A 20,406-nucleotide genomic window follows, 5' to 3' on the forward strand; every position below is an offset into this window, starting at 1 on the left:
CTCACCGTGTTTTTATTCAATACACCAAGGTCACACTATCAGGCACTACTGTAAAACACACACACAACTTCAACCGGGAATACTTAAATATAAGCCCTTTATCGTACAATTAAAAAAGTTAAAATGTCATCATGGTGTACTGCAGAGAGGTCAAAACCCTGCAACCAAACCTGGGTAGACTGCATGTATTAGAGGAGAGGAAAAGAGAAAAGTTGAGAATAACATTTCGGGATCAACTCTTACACTGGCAACTTATAGAACCACCACCCTGTGGCAGCAGCTCTCCCCGTCACTGGGGCAATTGTATCCACGGTAGCTGTATCTTCCTTTTTACAGGACCCAAAGGAAAGAGTGGGGCAGCAGTACACTCATACAACACATTATAAGAGACACACACACAAGCTCTTTCTGGAGGGCAAGCACTCAACAGCAAACACATGCAAATGTATTAAAGCCTCTAATGTAAGCTTTTACATTCTGTCTTTCAGATTAGTGTGTACTGTGCTGTCCTGTGGAGCGCACATAAAATAACAAACCAAACTAAATTTCTGCCATCATTAAACAGATGAATTTAGCAGCAGCCATTTTTAGGGCAGGTTGTGACTGTGAAGGGAGGAGAGAGGGCTGCAAGTGTGTGCAAACATATGGGTGTGCAGATGAGGGCAAGTAGCCAATAGCCAGATGACAATGATGATGATGATGTACAGCCTCCGTCAGCAATGATGTACTGTTGTGCTGACATGCTTAAGTATGCCTGGGTTAATTAGTCTCAAACAGCAGCTCTACTCTGCCATGCAGCTCCCTGAAAACCCCTCCATCGGGACTCTCCTCAACATATTACACACACACACACACACACACCTCTGACTGAAAACTATCTGACACAGAGTCACTGCTAGATAGTGAGGGTAGGAATAAAATACAAAACCTATAATCCAGGCTTTTGGATTAAAACGTTAATCTGAGCCATGCTTCCCTCTGAAGTCTACGGTTGCTGTCTCATGAAAGCAAACGGATGGATGGGTGGACAAATGGCAGAACGTTGAACTGAGAACAGTGTAATGTTAGCAAGAGGGTTCCTTACAGCATCGGTCTTACACGTGCCTCATACTTACTGTTGTAGCTGTCTGCCAATTTAGCCGATGATAAATCTGTCTATGTTTTAAAAAATCTTTAATAACGCGATTGTGATCAAATATGCCACTGACGACTCCAGGTATTTTCTTGCTAAAAACGCTACCAATCACCTTTGTGCGATGTCAAACTGGTGCAAAAATTCCATCGAGACTAGTCCACATGCAAATACATTGTCCTATTTGCAGGCCTCTAATTTAAAAGGGGAACTATGCCGATATTCTGCGATATACTGCATTGATTATTAAATTTTTTCAAACTGCAAATTATTAATCTATATTTTACCAACTACCTCTTGCATACTGACAGTCACACCTGCGGAACTTATCAGGAAATAAAACTCAACTGTACCATCTAGTGGACTGAAAAACAATTGATTTTATAAATCTAGTACTAAAAAGTTAATTTCTCATGTGCAATTTACAGTGTTTCCCATACATAGGTACTACTTGGGCGCCCCGCCCAGGTAGATTGAGACCCGCCCAGGTAGATAAATTCCGAATTACATTTTTCTTTCAATTGTTTTTTAAAGCGGACACAGACCAGCGGCCTCCAGCCCCTCCCCCTCGTGAAGTTGAACGCTGCGTGTATGACAGCGTCAACGCTGCACTTCAGGCAGAGGCTATCGTTAGTAGTAGCATGCAGCTGGTAGTCTTGCGGTGGGAATTATTGTACTAACGGAGCTAATCGAGCTAATCGTTGCTAAACGAACCTTCAGTTCTCCGTATTAACCATAATCAACCACGTCACCAAAGAGCGCTTGGGTTGAATATGTTTATAACAAAGATGGCTGCCGCTGGAGAATTGAGATGTGTAGATTCCACCATCGCGCATTCATTTTAAAAGAGGAACAGAGAACCGCGATCAAGGCATTTGTCGATCGGAAAGATCTTTTTGTCGTCATCGTTTTAAAAAAATAGTTCATAAACCTTCATTTGACTAGTTTATTACCGAACCCAGCCATCACGCGCCGCGCCGTCACATCCTGCACCACCCACCACCACAAGTAAGTCAACTTGTGGGAAACACCGATTTATATAATCAAAGATCCATATTGGCGTCCGTGTAACAATACAGTATTGCCACAGAAAATATCCCGTTACTATGCTGTATCGATTTTACGTCATGACAATTTTATGAGGAATTTAGGCATTTAATTCATTTATGCATGAAATTCTCCATCAATCAATTAATCCAAACTTTGAGGAATTACTAATCCAAATCAGTTCCACACAGTGGGATATACAGATTTTGAAAAAGAAAGAAGAGCAATGGTACTGGTTCGACACCTCGCTCGCTCAGCTTTATGTGTTATGTTCAATGGGCCTCATTCACCAATATCTTCCTAAGTTTTCTCTTAAATATGTTCTTAAGAAAGTTTCTAAGAGAAGTCTACGTCGGATTCATGACGTGTTCTTAAACAGCAGAATTGTTCGCACCTGTGTTCTTAGGATTGATGAATCCCACGTCTTCATAACTGAAAGCACGTGCCAGTTGTTCCTAATTAGCATAAGAAAACGCCCCAAAAATTCCCATATAAGGACATGACACTTCCTGTGCACCTCCTGGGAGACTGCGTTAGAGATGGTCGGAGCCGCGGTGGAGGAAGTACTGAATCTCAGTACTTAAATAAAAGTACAAATAACCAAAGACATATTTACTTTAGTAAAAGTAGAAGATGTCCACTACCACAAACAAGGCCTGGCTTTTATAATATGTTCCTATCCTAACCAGCATAAAATGGAAATGTGTTGTTAGAATCGGAATGCGGTTGGTTTTATTCATGGATGTATTTTATTTTCTTTAACCATGCAAGTAAGCAAATACAGTGTGTCAAGCAGCGCAAATGGGGAGATGTTAAGAGGTCCAACCAAATAAATAAGATATGAACGCGTCTTACGCAGCCTAGCGGAGAAGTAAACAACGCTGTAGAGATGCAACTATGATTTAAAAACGGGAATAATAAAAAACAAACATTTTCATTTTCCTTTTTACCGGAGGCTGTATTACCGAGGGTCAGCAGCGCTGCGCCTGGGCTCTGGAGCACCGGAGCCGGCTTGGATCAGCGGTGCCCCACAGTATCTACGGCAACAAAACTTCACTGGTGAGACAAACGTGTGACGGTCAGGAAGACGTTTTGGCAGGGGGGAAACTGATCAGAAAATGTAACGGAACATTGTAGAAATATAGTGGAGTAGAAAGTATAGATAATTGCTGCAAAATGTAACAAAGTAAAAGTCAAAAGTAGGCTATGCACTATTGAGCCTACTTAAGTAAAGTACAGATATGTGAAAAATGTACTTAAGTACAGTTACGAAGAATTTGTACTTTGTTACATTCTACCACTGCATTTTGGCCATAAAAATAGCGATCAATCACCAAATAACGCAGAATTTAATCAGTTTAATTGCTGATGTAAATTGCAGTGTTAGTGTTTTTTTTGCATAATATGGTTTTTTTTTTCAACAAATGATCAGAAATACATTACAGTACAATACTATCATTGTAAACAACTGTAGAATTAAATAAAATGCAGTAAGCAATCATTTGGAACAAATTGTCATCACTCAAATGTGCGTAAGAGTGCTTTTCAGTGTTCATAGATTATGTTCTTAGCTAAGAACAAATCCAAGTTAAGAAAACATTAGTGAATGCCAGAATCTTCGTAAAATGTGCGTAAGAAGGGTTTAACAACACATTTCTTTGTAAGAACGGTTGGTGAATGAGGCCAATGTTCATAAGACTCAGTGAAAAAATGATAAAAGTAAAAGCTCTGCTCTGTTGAATTTTTAATGGGGAGCCTACTAATTTAATATATGACAACTCGCACAACATTTTACATGATTATACTGTTAATTGTATTACGTAAATTTGCAATGTATATGCTTGATCAAAAATCATAAGTAAATCCTAAAGGTAATGTATTTCCACTTGAATAAAGTGAGAGCTTCATTGGAGCCTCTGGGTCAGGTGCAGGCTCTGATTATTTACACTGACCTCAGTGCAGCTCCACAGAGCTGATGTGCAGCGGGCTGTTCTCTGCTATCCACTGACCCAGACACATAGCTAGGCTAGCATCTCATGTGCAGCTTACCCAGCAGCAAAGTCATCTGAGCTCAACCACACTAATTGTTCTCTGCCTAGAGAGACAGGCAGTGAGGAGGTCACAGAGTGGTAACTTGTGGTGGTATTCTGACTTTTCACTTTTCAACAATCCTTCCTGTTGGTTTAGCTCAAGCTGTGGGTTTCTCTCAAACGTTTCCTATAGCCTCTCGGGCAGCACTACTCTTGGGATTTGAGGGCTCAGCCTCACCAGAGTGATGAGTGTATTTAAGAGCAGTGGTAAAAGTCCAACGCTGGAACTGACACCCAATAACATAAATCTAATTCATGAATATGTCTCGGTTATTTTCCTCCTTACAATAAGCACGTTTTGACTCTACCGGCGAGGCAGAAAACAGCAGGTTTAATATATGTTAAGATAGGAGGATGACTGTTCTTGCTACACAGACTGATGTAATTAATTACTTAGTCTTTTTTTATACACCGTTTGACTTTACACTAAAAGAGAGAAACGGAGACAAAAATGTGGAGAAAAGCATATACATAGAGGAAGGTACAGTGAACATGCCGCCTCATTGGGATTTGCTTATTCATCGGAAGCCCTCAGATAGACAAGTCGATACATACCCTTCTTCGTGCGTAGGTAACGCTGTTCGACGGCTCCAGCATTACAAAGCTCCCAGATCCTGCAGGTAACTGTTTCAATCTAGCCTACTGCTTCGATTAGACAAAGGGATATACACATAACATACCGTTTTTACGATTTGTGATTTAGTGGTGCATAAAAATAAACAACAGAAACAAACCGTAACCAATATTTCTCAGACAGGCTTGCTGCGAGGCATATCGCCTCACGTACTATATTCTTCCGCCTGAGAATATAGTTCCGGTTTGTTTACGGTTAGAAGACGGCTGTGTCTCATGTTACGTTGTTTTTTGTACACGCTGTGACTCTACAAATCACAACATGTAAATAGGAACATGTTGGCGTTATTTTGTCACTTATTCGGAGCAGTAGGATTACTGGAACCATTCACCTGCCTGTTCTGTGATGGGCTGATGCCGCTGGAGACGTCAGACAGCCTTACAGCACGCACGGAGATGAGAAGGATATGTATCGACTTGTCTAACTCTGGGGGTTACGGTGAATAAGCTAAATTCCCAATAAGTCGGCGTGTTCCTTTAAAGGATGACCACAGAGTTGTTTATAGGAAACACAATAACCTAAAAATACATTTGGTTGATGTTTTGGTCGATTAGAAGGCTGTGAAAGGACATTGCTTCAAGAGTAGAGCCTGAGCGATACATCCAATGGCCACTGTTATCAGCATTTATTGGCTTATCACACTTGATTCACACTGGTATCAGTACATATGTGGGTTGATATGAAGGAGTCAATAAGAGGAAGTATTGAATGCTAAAAGGACACATAGGTGATACACTTTTAAAGTGCTTGTATAAACCAAAGATCCTTTATACTAAAGATAGCGCATTTCAAGCATCGGCAATGGTATGAAACTGTACACACTTCCTGTCTCCTAAACAAGGTGTGGCCTGGTTTGAACGTGCAATGAACGCCATGTGGATGAATGAAAGTTATATTTGAATAATTTATTAATATGTTCTTTTACCAACGTTAGATATTTACACAGCTAAAATACATATTTAGCATCACGGAGATTAGTTTTGTTAGGGCATTCACAAACGTTAGCTTCTCTGTGTTGCCAGATCTCGTGAGAGATTGATCCTGAGACAGAAAGAGGTCTCAAACAAAGTTCATTTTCTCCTGATGTGTCCGTCTGAAAAAATGCCATTTTAGTGTCAGGATGTTCTGGAGATATCTGGCTTGTGAGAAATGAGTCCAATATCTACTTTGGTGACTATGGGGCGAAAAGATCGCTTATAATCTGTGTTCACGTTCAGTTCTCCCATTGGAATCAATACACTCGGACCTGCCGCTAGTCTCCTAAAGAGGCGTGGCAGTGGCGGAGCCCTCGTGACACAGATACAGGAAAGTAGCTCAAGTTGGAGCGTCTCGGTTCTAAACATAGACAGTGAAAGAAATGGACACAGTGGAGACCAGTGAAGTCAATTAGAGGCACTTTTCCGGTGATGGCTGAGCGTACTGCGCAGCCTCAAACTGAGCTTGATGACGTAGATGTGACGTGAGCAACCTGTCTGAAACTTGTAAGTCTTCTGGTAGCTGTGCCAAGAGAAATCTCAATCATTCCGAATCTTGCAGAGATACCGAAGTATTTCCAATCCATCAAAACGTTGCCGAGATATTTTGTTCCAATGCTTTCATGGATCTCTATGGGCTTCTCCCTCGACTGTATGCCTCCACAACCCCCCGATTGCCTGCAAGCTTCTCCTGACTATACGGTAATTTATCTACTGTGCCACAGAAAGTCGCGTGGTTATGACACAATCGTTAGCCTATTTTTACAAAAACGGCTGCTACGGAGCCATAACGTGAGATACAAGGTAATGGAGCCTTTTATACATTGTTGTGATTCTTTAGAAATAAACAATGGACAAATAGAGTCTTTAAACGCTTCAGATGTAAAGTTATTTGCTGTCAAAGTGACGCCAAAATGAATGGGACTCAGTGGAATGCTAGCGGAAGGTGATGGCCCCCTTGGTTCTAAAACACACACACACACACACACACACACACACACACACACACACACACACACACACACACACACACACACACACACAACACACACACACACACACACACACACACACACACACACACACACAACTTTGTTTTTGTGTCTGTGGAAACAAACTGTAAGCCAAGGCATTTAGAAAGATAACCAGATCCAGCACTGGAACCTTTGGATTCAGCCAATCACCACACATACAACTATCAGTATTCCCACCCAACCCCTCCCATCACACACATACACTCTACAGGAATGTGCAGATAAGGAGACAAGGCCCAACTCTCTCACTCTGCCTGTTTCTCATTCCAAAAGATTTTCCTTACCTTTTCCTTGCCTCACACTCTGGATCTCTCTGCCACAATCGCCCTCTCGGTTTTATTTTGACTCCTTTTTCCTACTTCTTTCTCACTGACTATGAAAGCAAGGCCAGAGAACAACACAACAACTGAATTTATACACGATAATATAATGTGACTGTGTTAATTTAAAATCAGAGAACCATAATAAAAAAAATATCAGTGACAAGTATCGGTGACTGTGAAGGGGAGGTAAAAATATTCATGATATTTACAGTGATTACTGTCATGTGGCTGATAAAGTTTCAGAGAAATTACCGCCATGTAAATGACTTCCGATTAACGGAAGCCATAGTTGCGTGCCATGTGTTGAGATACATTTTGTCACAAGGCATTAGTAGTCTTAAGTACCTCAGAGGTTGCAGTCAGGGCTGGACATCAAACTAAATATATCAAATTATCAACACAATGAATCCCTTACTGACCTATATGAACTCTAATCAAATCACATTAATCATATTTAGGTCATATTATCCCAACATAGTCACAGTTACATTTAACAATTAAAGACAACAAAAAGTATTCGAATATTCATATTGAACAGCCAAATCCGTCAGGTACAGCCCTATCCCACCCACCCACCCACCCCCACAAAGGTGTAATGACCAAAATTTGCTATTAACAGCAAGGACAAAAAGTAGAGAGTCTTGTCTGCCACAATGTAAAGGCAAAGACTACTCATGATTAAGGTGATAAGAGCAGCATTTGAATGTTTAAACATGAACTTGGAGCAGGCAGTTGGATTATTTGAAACAGAAATAAAAATATTATGACTTTCAAATTTCATCATCTGAAACTACGCAATTCTGAACCGCAACTCATAGTCTGCACAATCACATGGCGCCATAAAACAAGGGGCCAAGCCCACTCAATGGCATTCCCAAGCCTTCTGAGGACTTTGCTACAATAGGCATGTTGTGGGGCAGAATCTATAGTGAATTAATGAGTTACTGTTGGAGCGGCCATTTTCCCAGCACTTAACTGGCAACATAATTACCATTACCCCAAGAGATGAGAGATAGGGAGGGGGTGCATGCATATTTTAACAAGATGCACAGAGATAATAAATAAATTACTTCTAATGACATCTAAAAAAAACAACCTAACAGACAGGAAGCTTACACACTCCAATGCACCTAATGAACTAATTACAATGTGCAAAGAACAAATCTGTCATGAAGCCTTATCATCTTGTTATTCAGTACATACAGTAAGTGAGTGAACAGCGGGCAATACAACAGTGAATATGCTATCACACGGTAATGGATATCCGTCTTCCTTAGACAGCCAGTTGTTAAGTCATTAGCCAAGTTCAGTCTGATTTTTATTTGGTTGGTTGGCTCAGATACAGTTGACTCAGACTGTGTTAAGGCTCAGATGTTTCAGCATTTCTTTGAGCCCTGTACAGCGTCACATCTTTTCATAGGTCACTGTTTTTCTGACCACTGATCTCCTGAAATGTCCAAAACCGGAAAGTATGTAACTATGAAAACATGCAACAGCGATTTGTCATGTTATTAGCTGTGGCATACCTGCCTATTTAACATTGGTTTTAATATATTTTATATATGTATTGCTTTTTCTTGTGTGTTAAATAAACATAGTTAATGTAAATGTTTTTTTTTTTTAGGTGAATCGTTATTAAAAACATACAATACCCTTGACCTGTCCTCAAGGCACCCCAGCATGCTGCAGCACCCACTATGGGAACCACTGCTTTATGATAAATGCATTTTCTGAGACTTTTTCCATTACGAAACACTATTAGCCTATAATAAAATAATAACATATTTGTTCTGCCTGTTCCTTCTCAGGTGATCATGTTTCATGATACAGAAGGGTAGTTGAGAGTAATATTTAGGCAAAGTTCAGTATAGCAGATTTATAAAAAAAAGGACAAAGCAGAGTATCCGCACACTGGATTATAGTTCTTGACCTTATTTAGACTGCACGTTTCAACTCTACCGGCGAGGCAGAAAACAGCAGGTTTAACCCTTGTGTTAACTTCAGGTCACATTGACCTGTTTTCAATTTTTGTTTTATATCAGAAAATATGGGATGTAGAAATAAGCGCTGAAATGTGTAGAAGAAAAATTTAACAATTTAAAACGGAAAAAGCAAAAACATAAATGGCATCAAAAACGTTGAGAAAAAAAACACAAGGGTTAAGATGTGTTAAGATAAGATGACAGTTCTTGCTACACAGGCTGATGTAATTAATTACTTCTTTATACCGTTGTACTTTACACTAAAAGAGAGAAACCGAGACAAAAATGTGGAGAAAGTAATATATAGAGAGAGGAAGCCATTAAGGATGACCACAGAGTTGTTTATAGAAAACACAATCAAATGATGTGCTCTTTTACCTAAGGTGGGGGGGGGGGAGACAGATTGCAATATGTGCATATGGACAAGATTTATATTTAGCAGAGAAGAAAAAAAAGTCTATTATTAAGACGATAGTGTATGAATTGTAAAAAAAAGAGCAAATTCCCTTGACAGAAGTCTGAGATCTGGGAAATATACACACTGATACTGCTAGTGATGATTATGCCTTATCTAAAGCTGTGAAAAAGTCTCCCACAGACTGATGACTCTGTTTCCCAGACAAAAAAGACAGTGCTGTACTCCCAAGATAAGCAAATGAACACATAGCAGTGTGTGTATGTGTGTAAAGGCATGTAGGGCAACAAGCCTTGGGATGAATCTGTTCCAGCCTCTTTTTCTCTTCCCTAACCAGCTGAGCCACGGCTGCCACATGCTCTCTTGTCCATCCTCGCTTCTCTCTCTCTCTCTCTCTCTCTCTCTCTCTCTCTCTCAAGGTCTCTCTCCTGCTCTGTCTGTCTCACGCACACAAAACACCCTGTGTCAAGTCCACTATGCCTGCACTGGGAATGATAAATCCTTGCAGAGACCTGCCATGCCAGAAAGGATGCAGAGCTGGCTCTGAGTGTCCTAGCTTTGATAGACTGTTTGATAAAGAACAAGGGACTAATCAACACTCGTATTATATGACATTTCCATCAATCCATCTCTATCAACAACAGCAGGTGAGTGAGAGGTGGTGGATCATTTTATTCCAGCAGCCCAAAGTGTGGGCAAAACTTATAATGAAGGGCTAATGCCAGGCTGCTCTTCCTAAAAGGAAGATCCGTGAGAGAATATTTAGACTTTGCAAGGTCAATATCAGAATTAAGCCACTCACACAACAGAAAAAAGGTGTTCCCGGGCAGACCAGGGCTCAGTCCCTTCCAGCTGGGTTTGGTTCTGCCTGCAACACCCTACTGGTCTAGCCTTACTCAGCCACACTATATCTGGAAAGCTCAGCTTTTAACTAGTCGGTTTTCCAATCACCTATTTTATGCACATTTTGAAATATTGCATTAGAAAAGCTGAATGGAAACATAAACTTTGGGAAAACTTCCTCAATCGCACAAAAAAAATAAAAGTTACACTCAATTGAGGTGGTTTTTGCCTTTGTCGAAAAAGAGTTGATGTGCTAAATGGGACATGGAAATGCATTTGCCGAATAAGTTTAACTAACAGGACTGATCAGCTGTTCCCACTGTCTGTGTCTTCTCGAATATTCCGTAACTAACGTGTCTTCGTCTCCGGACAGCATGAAACATGACTAATACTCACATACATGAGAGAATAATTAAAACTTGCTCAATTGAACCAAATACCTAAAGACCTCTCTCCATTTTCTCTCGTAGATCGGTTAGATGGCCAAGGCGACTTGCTTTGAACAATTCAGAACCACAACCACGTTACTCAAAATTACAGCCAGAGACCAATGACAGCTGAGCAAGTGGTGCACACATCCAATAAAGCGTAGGAAGGGTTCATGTTGATGTCTTAGTGAAGCAGAGAACTGTCAATCAACTCTTGCATAGCCTGCTTTGAATAACGTCCCCCTTAACATATGCTATGCATGGCATTGCCAAACCATAATGAGTAAAATCATATTTGTGGATTGTTTTGCAAGGCTACTGCTAGTCCGACCCACAAATGTCCTTGACCCACAAAGGTCAAGAAAATGTACTCCACCCTATTTGGCTGTTGCATTTTAATTTAAAAGAAATAGATATTAATGTGCAGCATGAAAAATCCCAAGCGCTAGAATGCTGTGATTATAGGAGAGAGGCTGTTTTTTTAAGATCTGCCATGTGATTCAGATTATAGCCGGTGTATCTCTCCCTCCCACTGCTTCCTTTCTCCATTTCACCCCTCCAATAACCCCTCCTCACATCAACTCCTCCCTCAGAAGGCATTTTCTGCTTTCCTTCTTTTTCTCTCTTTGTCATCCACCTGCCTCCTGCTGTGTGTATCTGCCCTGGATTTCCCCCCAGGGATGAAAGGATAAGCAGGTCAGATGTCCTTGATAACTGCCGCACTCCAGAGTCTCCTGGCATTCAAACAACACAAACAGCTGATTTCTCTCAATGTTTTTATCTAGACTCCAACAGAAGGTGATAATTCAGGACCTCACTTTGATTATCACAGTCCACTGCCTTTTTCAAAACTTTTGTGTTTTTGACTCAATAAATGACATAGTTGTGTTAAGATCCAGCTAGGCCAGAAACTGAAGCCCAGCTGAATCAACAGACCCTTGGCTGCTGTCTTCAACATGACCAACTGGAAGTCCTCTCATCTTATACACAGAGACGACCTATACCTGCACTCCTTAAAGGCTGGGACGACTTTAAATCAAAATCGGCATCATGATGTTATTTTGGCATACTTTTTATCCGTACGTTGCAATTATATCACAGCAAAATCTGTACTTTAAATAGCGCTGGAAGCGGCAGTCATCCAGACACAACTACTACCTTGATGCCCATAGCTCTATACAGGTGCAAGTAACGCTGGTAACGTGAGAGAACACAAATTATTCTGTTATCAAATTGATGCGAGTAACGCTATGCGAATATTTCTTTCGCCTGGGTGCGAACACAACATTATTGTTTTTCGACTTTACTGTTGGGCAGTAGCTGCTGTTGAGTGACCGGACTGCACTGATCGCCCTTGCCATGTGCTGTTCTTGATTGTGACCAATAGTGTTCCTGTGACAGTTTCAACCCAGCTTCCCTGTGAAATTTAACATCAATAACCCTACTTATACCGCCCATTGCACGCGTGAACATTTTGTAAGAGGAATTTATAAGATTTTTAATTTAATGTGGTAAAATGTAGGCATGTGAAGCCCTTTGTGGAGTGTATCAACAGAAGATTGGATAAATGCTTTATAATCTGATGGTGGAAGTCCTTGTCACAGATGCCAGACATTAGCTGTTCCATCCTGTTAATCACTGCCACATCAGCCCTGATTCTCCATAAAGGACGGGGAGCCTAGGACACAGAACAAAAACACCACCAAGACCCTTTTCCTCTCCCTAGCACTTGGTCCTCTAATTACATTTCCCTCCTTCATCGACGTAAATGGGGATGTGTAATCATCAAAGCAAAATAGAGGTCGTTCTTGGCCCACTGTGCAACTCTAATTAATACAACCTCCTTCATCTAAATGCATTTCCCACTTATTTCAGTCTGTCTCCTCAAAACACAAGTCTAAAGGCTAGAGGGACTGCTGAGGCTCTAAATTATGTTTCTTTTGTTGTGCTGCATTCACAAAAGTTAAAAGGAATGGTTGAAGGCCAAACACAAAGCAGAATTAGGCCAGCATTTACTGTAGTGAAGAAGATTTAATGTCAACTCTACACTGGATTAATGTGGTTTTCAACTATAGTATATCAGTTAAATGACTAATTTCAAAAAACTATTTACAAAGACTTAAATGACACAATTAAAAATATGAACGTAAAGATGTTATTATCTTATTATTCTGTCTTTAAAGGAGGATCAAATAAAATTGTAATCAGATTTAACTTATTGTTATTCCACTGCTCATGTGTCATCTGACCAGCACAGCCAGATTGTCTTTTCTGTGTCTTTTTCTCCCAGCTTTGAAAACACTTTCCTTTCCTCTCTCCTTGGTGCCAGAGCAGGATATTTAGCACCAAACAGCCGAAAAATCTAATCCTTTTCCATCTTTACAGAAACAGCAATTAACATAAACCATTATTTTGTAGTGTAGGTCTGTCACGACATGAAACTGAAAGGCAGCTTCAACTTAACTTAGATTAGGTTGGAAAAGGTGCTCTCTTCAGGGTTCCCACTCTTTTCTTGTGATCATTGTCCAGGAGTTTTCCAGTGATCAGGGATAATGTCATACACTAACATGTTCCTCTCCGTGGAAGTGTGATTTAAAAGATGTGCAGTCTATTGCTATAAATTATCTATGAAATCATCTCTCACATGCTTAGACATTGTGAGAAATTGTTCAAAGAGTATAATAATTAAAACTACTACAGTTGCCAGCCAGCAGTGACTAACATTTACATTTGAAGGACACTGTAACTTACCTTTTTCTGAGTTTAAGACACTGAAATTGTAATTTCATCCAACCTGCATGTTCTGCATGTGACATGACTTGGGGTGTGTTCACAGGGTTTCCACAACATAACAGCCTTTAGCAAAATACTCTTGTCTATAAACTACCATCCTGAACATAACTTAGCCCTTTCAGATGTCAATGTTGTTCTTTTTAGGGTTCTCTGATAGATCACCTATTAGTTCCCTCTCATCACAAGAAAAATAGAATGTTGAAATCATTTTCCAGGACAAACACAAGATTTTTCAGGACATTTTACTTTTTACTTCCATGTGTTTTCCAAAACTGGAAAATTGGTCATCTGATTTCCAGGATATGTGGGAACCCTGTTTCTTTCTGTTCACCTTAATTTTCTTTTGCCAAAGTTGTCACAATTGAGTGGATGTTAAATATTTACTGGCACATAACAATAACCTATTGACACACTAGTGTGCAATAATAGCATTATTGACCTCTGAGACATGAAGACTACACACCTACATGTTACTCTCTTCCTGAAAAACAGCACTGCAACATTGTATTGCTGTTAATCATTAACTGTAACATTACGTGTTATATGACTAATACTGATCTTATGGCAGTTTACCACAAATCATCAGGTGGGAGTTTATGGAATTTATGGTTAAGGAGTGATGAACCGTGATACACAGTGGAAGGCAAGTCATACTCACCTCACAGATTATTTCTGACAATGCATGATGAATCTGTTTCCACAAAATTCAGTTAGGGTAAGTCTGTCTTACTAGGAGCAGCTTCAGATGCCTAATGTGACTACTGTCTTTGCTCTGTAAGCTAATCAGTGCAGCGAGCACTAAATACAAATCAGGGTCTAGGTCTTGTGTGTTGAAGGAGAAACAGCTGTACGAGGCTTTAAGGGTTGGTGGTCAAGGCGGACAGATAAAATAAAAAAAATCTAGAGGACCCTTTTCCGATATTGAGATATTTCAGGATATTTGTTTATTTTGTAAGAAAATCCCCATGAAAACCTCATTGGTGCTGTAGTTATTGCATGCTAAATACTCACAGATATATCTTGTTAAGTTAAATTACTTAATTAAAATTGTAGTAATTTTGTTATGTTGTTATGTTATATTTTTTTTTTTTTTTTTTTACACAACTCATTTACACAAATCATTCATTTTGGCAACAACACTTTGTAAAACGATAACACAATAAAATTGTATTATTAAGTTTGGATTCCACTGGCAGACAATATTGCCCAGCTCTAACAATAACAGGTTAGCTTATATTATTAACACAAGTCCTCATTTCAAGCTTCTGCTTTTCGGAAAAATTTATGAAAGAAACCCTTTATGAAAATATACAGGCAAGTGGAACAGAGGTTAGCTTGGAAAGGACAGGACTTTTAAAAACATGTACTGTATGTGTATGCAAAGTTGGCTATAACTGACATATAGCTTTCATCAATTCATCACCTGAACAATAGTCTCGCACTGCCAGACCTATCTCCACAGCGCTGTGGAGATAGGTCTGGCTACACCTACACATACATTCTGGGATAGAAAAAAAAACAAAAAAACCCTGACATCCAGGCACAGCCAGGCAACATGACGTTTTCCACTCCTAAATTGCTGTTTTGACTTTCATCCAACTGATAGCAGCCTGGTGTGTTGCATATGATGCATTTTAGTGTTATTGGAGCTGCTGTTAATCTACTATTAATGCAAACCTAACACTTCTTGCCACTTATTCAAAATTCTTCATCAATACAGTGCAGAAAAGCTCTTATTCTGAAGCAGCAACAGGAAATGTAGTCTAAGGATAGTGACCATGCTAACTCAAAGGGTGGTCTTCATTAAGATCATTTATTGCACTTTTTTGTAGGTCTTTCTGTCCAGGCTCTTATCAGTTCTAGCATATATAGTTTTACGTTTACACCTCGTACTACCGGTTGTAATAAAACACCTTAACAAAGATTTCAAAGAAAAAAGAGACTAATACGAAACTGAGGAGGGAACACTGAAATTACTAATGAGCACAGAAAACCCTTTTGCCTCATTACCAACTGAAAGCATAGAACAGTAGTAAGTTTAATGTAAAAAGGTGTGACCAAGGTCATCTACAGCATTATATCACCAGCTGACATGACAGAGCTGGTTTCGTCTGACTGGAACAACCGACCAAACCTGACTATCACCACCATGTTAGACAAACACAGCACATTCCTCACTTGTCAAACAGAGAAAAATAAATCCTTTAATAAAAAAAATTACTAGTGAATACACTGTGTGAACATATTTAGGTCTTATTTGAGGATTGACCCACTTAAACTATATTGACCACATCTTTTTTTATTACTAAAATTAAATCTTTTGTTTTTAAAAGATACTGGAATCATATAGGTATGTAGAGGCCCATATATCTCAGACTGTTCTGCTGTCAGTCAAACCTGACAGTTTTCAACTAATTCTGCAGGAATACTTACTTGATTGACGATTTATAATCTATATATTAGCCTAGTATATAAATCTAGAAAATATGCAAGACTTGACAGGTCATCCAGCTGTTTTTGACTGATGAACAGAAATTACACATAGCTGATACAGTGGTGCAGGTGAAAACAACATATAGTAAGCTAGAGGTTCTCCAAAATAGGCTTCAGGCACCTTACACTGGGACTTGATAAATGAGTGAATAGCAGCGCCCACAAATTATTTATGGTTTATACTTTATAAATAACACAAAATTTGGTGAAAATTAATTTAGCCTACTTAAAATCATTAGGCTAAAATCACACTTTGGGTAACAGGTGGCTCTTTCTCTCTGACTGTTACCATCATATTACTAAACAATTCTTTCATAAAAACACAACCTACAAAAAAAAAAACCGAAAACAAAATATTATCAAAATGCGCTTTCATATGGCGAACTTGAACAAATGCAGTTTTGGGTCCACTATCTTCTGGGATCTCTGACATGTAAAAAGGGGATCCCTTGACAAAAGTTATGCTTTAGAGGCTCAGTTAGTTTTTAAATCCACGGAGACTTCCTTACACTTTTGTAATATAAACTATTAAGACTGGGACTCTAGATATCAACAGGTAGCTGAGCTGAGACTACTATGAACACACATCTGGGTGACTTAGCTATATGGGACGGTTTATCAACAGTAAGTCAGTTTAATTCCGAATATTTTGAACCTAGTAACGTTACATTAGAAACAGCATGGCTGGTTGTAGGCTAACGTTACCGGTAAGTTATGTTAATAGTATTTGTAGCTAGATTTTATAATAACTCCTAAGCTAAACGCACTCAAACGCTCTCTCACTCTCGCTCACACATACACACACAAACACCACCACCATTAGGCATACTATATTACTACTAACAACAGTCTACAAAGTTATATAACCCAACCACAGCACAACTGACCACTGTTCATATTTTAGCCAGTGTTAGCATTGCAGTTTATCAAAGACATTAGCTACACAGCATAACGTTAATGTTGGAACAAAACACTTATCCAGCCAGGTTACCCACCTTATTTAAAGCTTTTGAGGACATTGTACACTCCTATTCCGCTTCAAAAGTGTCAAGATAAAAACTTGTTGGTGCCTTTGTTTGATAATCACTTGGTATTTCCCTTCCAGTTGTATTTTCGCCCAGCTGCCGCCACGCCGGGCTACGTTGTTATTTTATCCAGGACGAGGGGAAACATGTCACGAAAAGCCGTGTGGAAAGTCCAAAGTTCATTATCTTATCTTCGTTGCCTGAACGCTAACGTTAGTCCAGTTAGGTATCGAGTCATGGAAGAAACTGGGGTTGAAAAAATAAAGAAATAAGACCACCTTGCTTTGACGTTTCGTTGCTAACCTCTGGATGAAAAGTTGGGAAGAGCAGGCATCACTCGGACGGTGTATAGTAATGGCAGGCTGAGTAAACCTCTCCCTGCTCTCGGCTCTGTGAGCAACGGCCGTGTCGTGTCTGGCCGGAGCGGACCATTGCATGCACAAAGGGGTGCAATACTCTGTAAAAACGGGGCCATTGCCCATTTACCCCGACAAATCTCGCATAATAATTTTTTTGTTATGCAACATGTGACTAAATGTGATTACTTTATTGTTTGTTTACTTCCTGTATATCCTGTGTCTATTTTTATCGCGGCTAAAAACTGGCCACCCCTGCTATCCCATGGAATAAACAGTTCGGGATACAATAAGGAGAAGCGACGCTGCTGTCCCTGCTGATGCTGAATGCTCACTTTCACTGTGTGATGATGGTGTATGTTGTGTTGGTATGTGTTGGTTACATAAGGAAAACAGTAGCCTTTAAATCTCAAGTTTGTGGGGAAAACCACAGCCTGTATTCTGTAAAAAATGCTGCTCAATGCAAATCAGTGTAAAACAGGAAAACAGGCTACTACACAAAGCCTGACCTAAGAACAAAACAGCAGAACATGTGAGCAGAATATTTAGAAAGAAATTACCTAAACTATTTCCCTTCTCTGTATTTGTGTGGGTCGTTTTGTAGATCACAAAAGGAGTCAATGAAGTAAATCTTAGTCGGTCCTTATTTGAAATCATCTATCAACAAAGACATTGGCAGTGTTTGCGTCACCTCAGAAAAAAAGACAAAAGAAAATAAAGTCACCTCGCAGGAAACCACAAAAGTCATTCAGATATGTTCTTATGACTTCCTAAATCAGACCCCACAAACAGGATGCAACAATCTCAGCTTGTATTGTTTCACAGTTTACTTCTGTTTCAAGAAAACAATATATGCTATATTAAAAGTGGGCCACAGGAGAAACACAAAATGATGAAGCAGCATGACATTATGAAAGTTTTTCAGTGCCCACGGTTACAGTACATGTGATTGTGAGCACACAAACACAGAGGCACACCCTATCTTTTCCAAACAAACTGAGCTATCGCATTCCCTCAATCTAGCTCCTCTAATGATTACTTCCTCTGTCTTTCTCGCTCAACTGTGGAGGAGGGTTTTGCGGCAGTGTAGGTGGTCTAAGGGGTTCATTCTCACCAGAAAATCCTACAAGGTTAAATACTGCCAGTCAGAAGTAGCAGACATGTCTTGAGGTTTGCAAGCAGAGGATGACCTCCAGAAAGGCCAGGTAACGCCGAAAAGAGGACTTTTCAAGACAGATTAACAATTTTAAAACCTTCAGCTATACTTAAGTCATAAAACATACAAAGACATACTTATTTCTAAAGTATGCTTGAAGAAGACATCGACTTGGACATTCAGTTTCAGTAGTGCCGAGATCGAAAAGTGGCTGGTGGCATGCCACTGTGGAACAGAGGCATAAGCCGATCCATGGTCGTCGGAGTGGCATGGCGCTTGTGTTCCACCGCCACACCGTTCAACAGCAGGTGGAAGTGGAAGCAAGTTAAGTAATTTGATATATCCTTGCCGATGTACTCAAAGTTAATATTAGAGCTAACCTGAGCTAACAGCTATTGTTAGCCTCGCTACCATAGTGGCTTATGCCCACAGACTGTGCTTATGCCACGAACTGTTTAATGTTAATGTTACTCATTTAAAGTAGCCTTATGGTGAATAATGAATAACGTTATGCCATACATATGCCTGGTTAATGTTCTGCGACGTGGCGTTATATGATGGAACGTGTGATCGCGTTATACTATTTACCTCGCATTGCCAGACCTTCCTCCCCAGCACTGCGGAGGAGGGTCTGGCTAGTCAACACAGCATTCCGGGATGGGAAAAAAAACGTGCTCTGGTTTATTGGCATTTCTTTAAACCAATCACGATCATCTTGGGCGGCGCTAAGCACCGGACAGAGCTCCGGTGGCTCTGCAAAATAGCCTCGGGAAGGAACTTGTTTTGGTGGAACGTGTGTATGTTCAAAGGTTGTTTTAGTCGTGCAACAGAAAACTCAGATTGGACAGATAGTCTAGCTAGCAGACTGGATTTACCCTGCAGAGATCTGAGGAGCAGTTATAACCATAGTCCTCATAAACTGACCAGAGTTTAGAATGCCAGCACAAAGAAAGCGGCCAAAATGGCACCTGAACAATCCTGAAAAAAATGAAACGTCGTTGATGTAGACTATTATTAAACATGCCAAAGGTAATATGTTTTATTATAGTGTAAAGTATAGTTTTAGTTTGCTCTAAAGTTGTTACCTTTAAATCTCTGTTATGGATTAGTCAGACTGTTAGCTAAGGCAGCTCTAATATTAATTTACATCGTACACGTTAAAGTATATAATTACATCGGTAATGATGTACTTTAACGTTACTGTCATTTCAAAAGCATCGCTCATATCCCAGCAACAGAATGGACAAGAGAAATGTATATTCGTTACATTTATTTTCCTTTTATTTGGTTAACGTTAGTTTTTAATTAGTCAGACTGGCTAAGGTGGCGGGCATAGACATAAAAACAGTAAAATATATATATAATTATTATATACAGTCTATGATGTCGAGGTGAGCAATAGCCATGTTAGCTAAGGCTAGCTCTAATATTAACTTTGGGTACATCAGCAAGGATATATGAAATTACTTAACTGTTTGTCACTGACACTTCCATCTGCCGTTAAACGGAGTGCCGGTGAAACACAAGTGTCATGCCACTTCGATCGGCACATGCCGCAGTAGTAAGTGGCCTGTGCCGCCAGGGGATCAGTTTATGCCGCTGTACCACAGTGGCATGCCATCAGCCACTATTCAATCTCAGCGTCACTCTACAGTTTTCAACACAAGGGTTCACCAAAATC

The 20,406-nt window shown here is 39.8% G+C and overlaps 1 protein-coding gene across 21 annotated transcripts in view; it reads right to left on the bottom strand.

Annotated features, from left to right (window-relative positions):
- The window catches only part of tjp1a (tight junction protein 1a), a 120,663-nt gene that overhangs the window by 42,082 nt on the left and 58,175 nt on the right, over positions 1 to 20,406 (bottom strand). Inside the window, exon 1 of one of the 21 annotated variants that reach the window (XM_039796235.1) lies at positions 17,184 to 17,602. The exons of the other annotated variants lie outside the window; for them this stretch is intronic. Within the exon in view, the coding sequence (XP_039652169.1) occupies positions 17,184 to 17,207 (24 nt within the window). The 5' untranslated portion in view covers positions 17,208 to 17,602. Of the gene's footprint in view, positions 1 to 17,183; positions 17,603 to 20,406 lie in introns of those variants that run through there. 21 annotated transcript variants of the gene reach the window in all.

The sequence above is a fragment of the Perca fluviatilis genome, chromosome 3 (genome assembly GCF_010015445.1).
Source record: "Perca fluviatilis chromosome 3, GENO_Pfluv_1.0, whole genome shotgun sequence".
Lineage (NCBI taxonomy): Eukaryota > Metazoa > Chordata > Actinopteri > Perciformes > Percidae > Perca > Perca fluviatilis.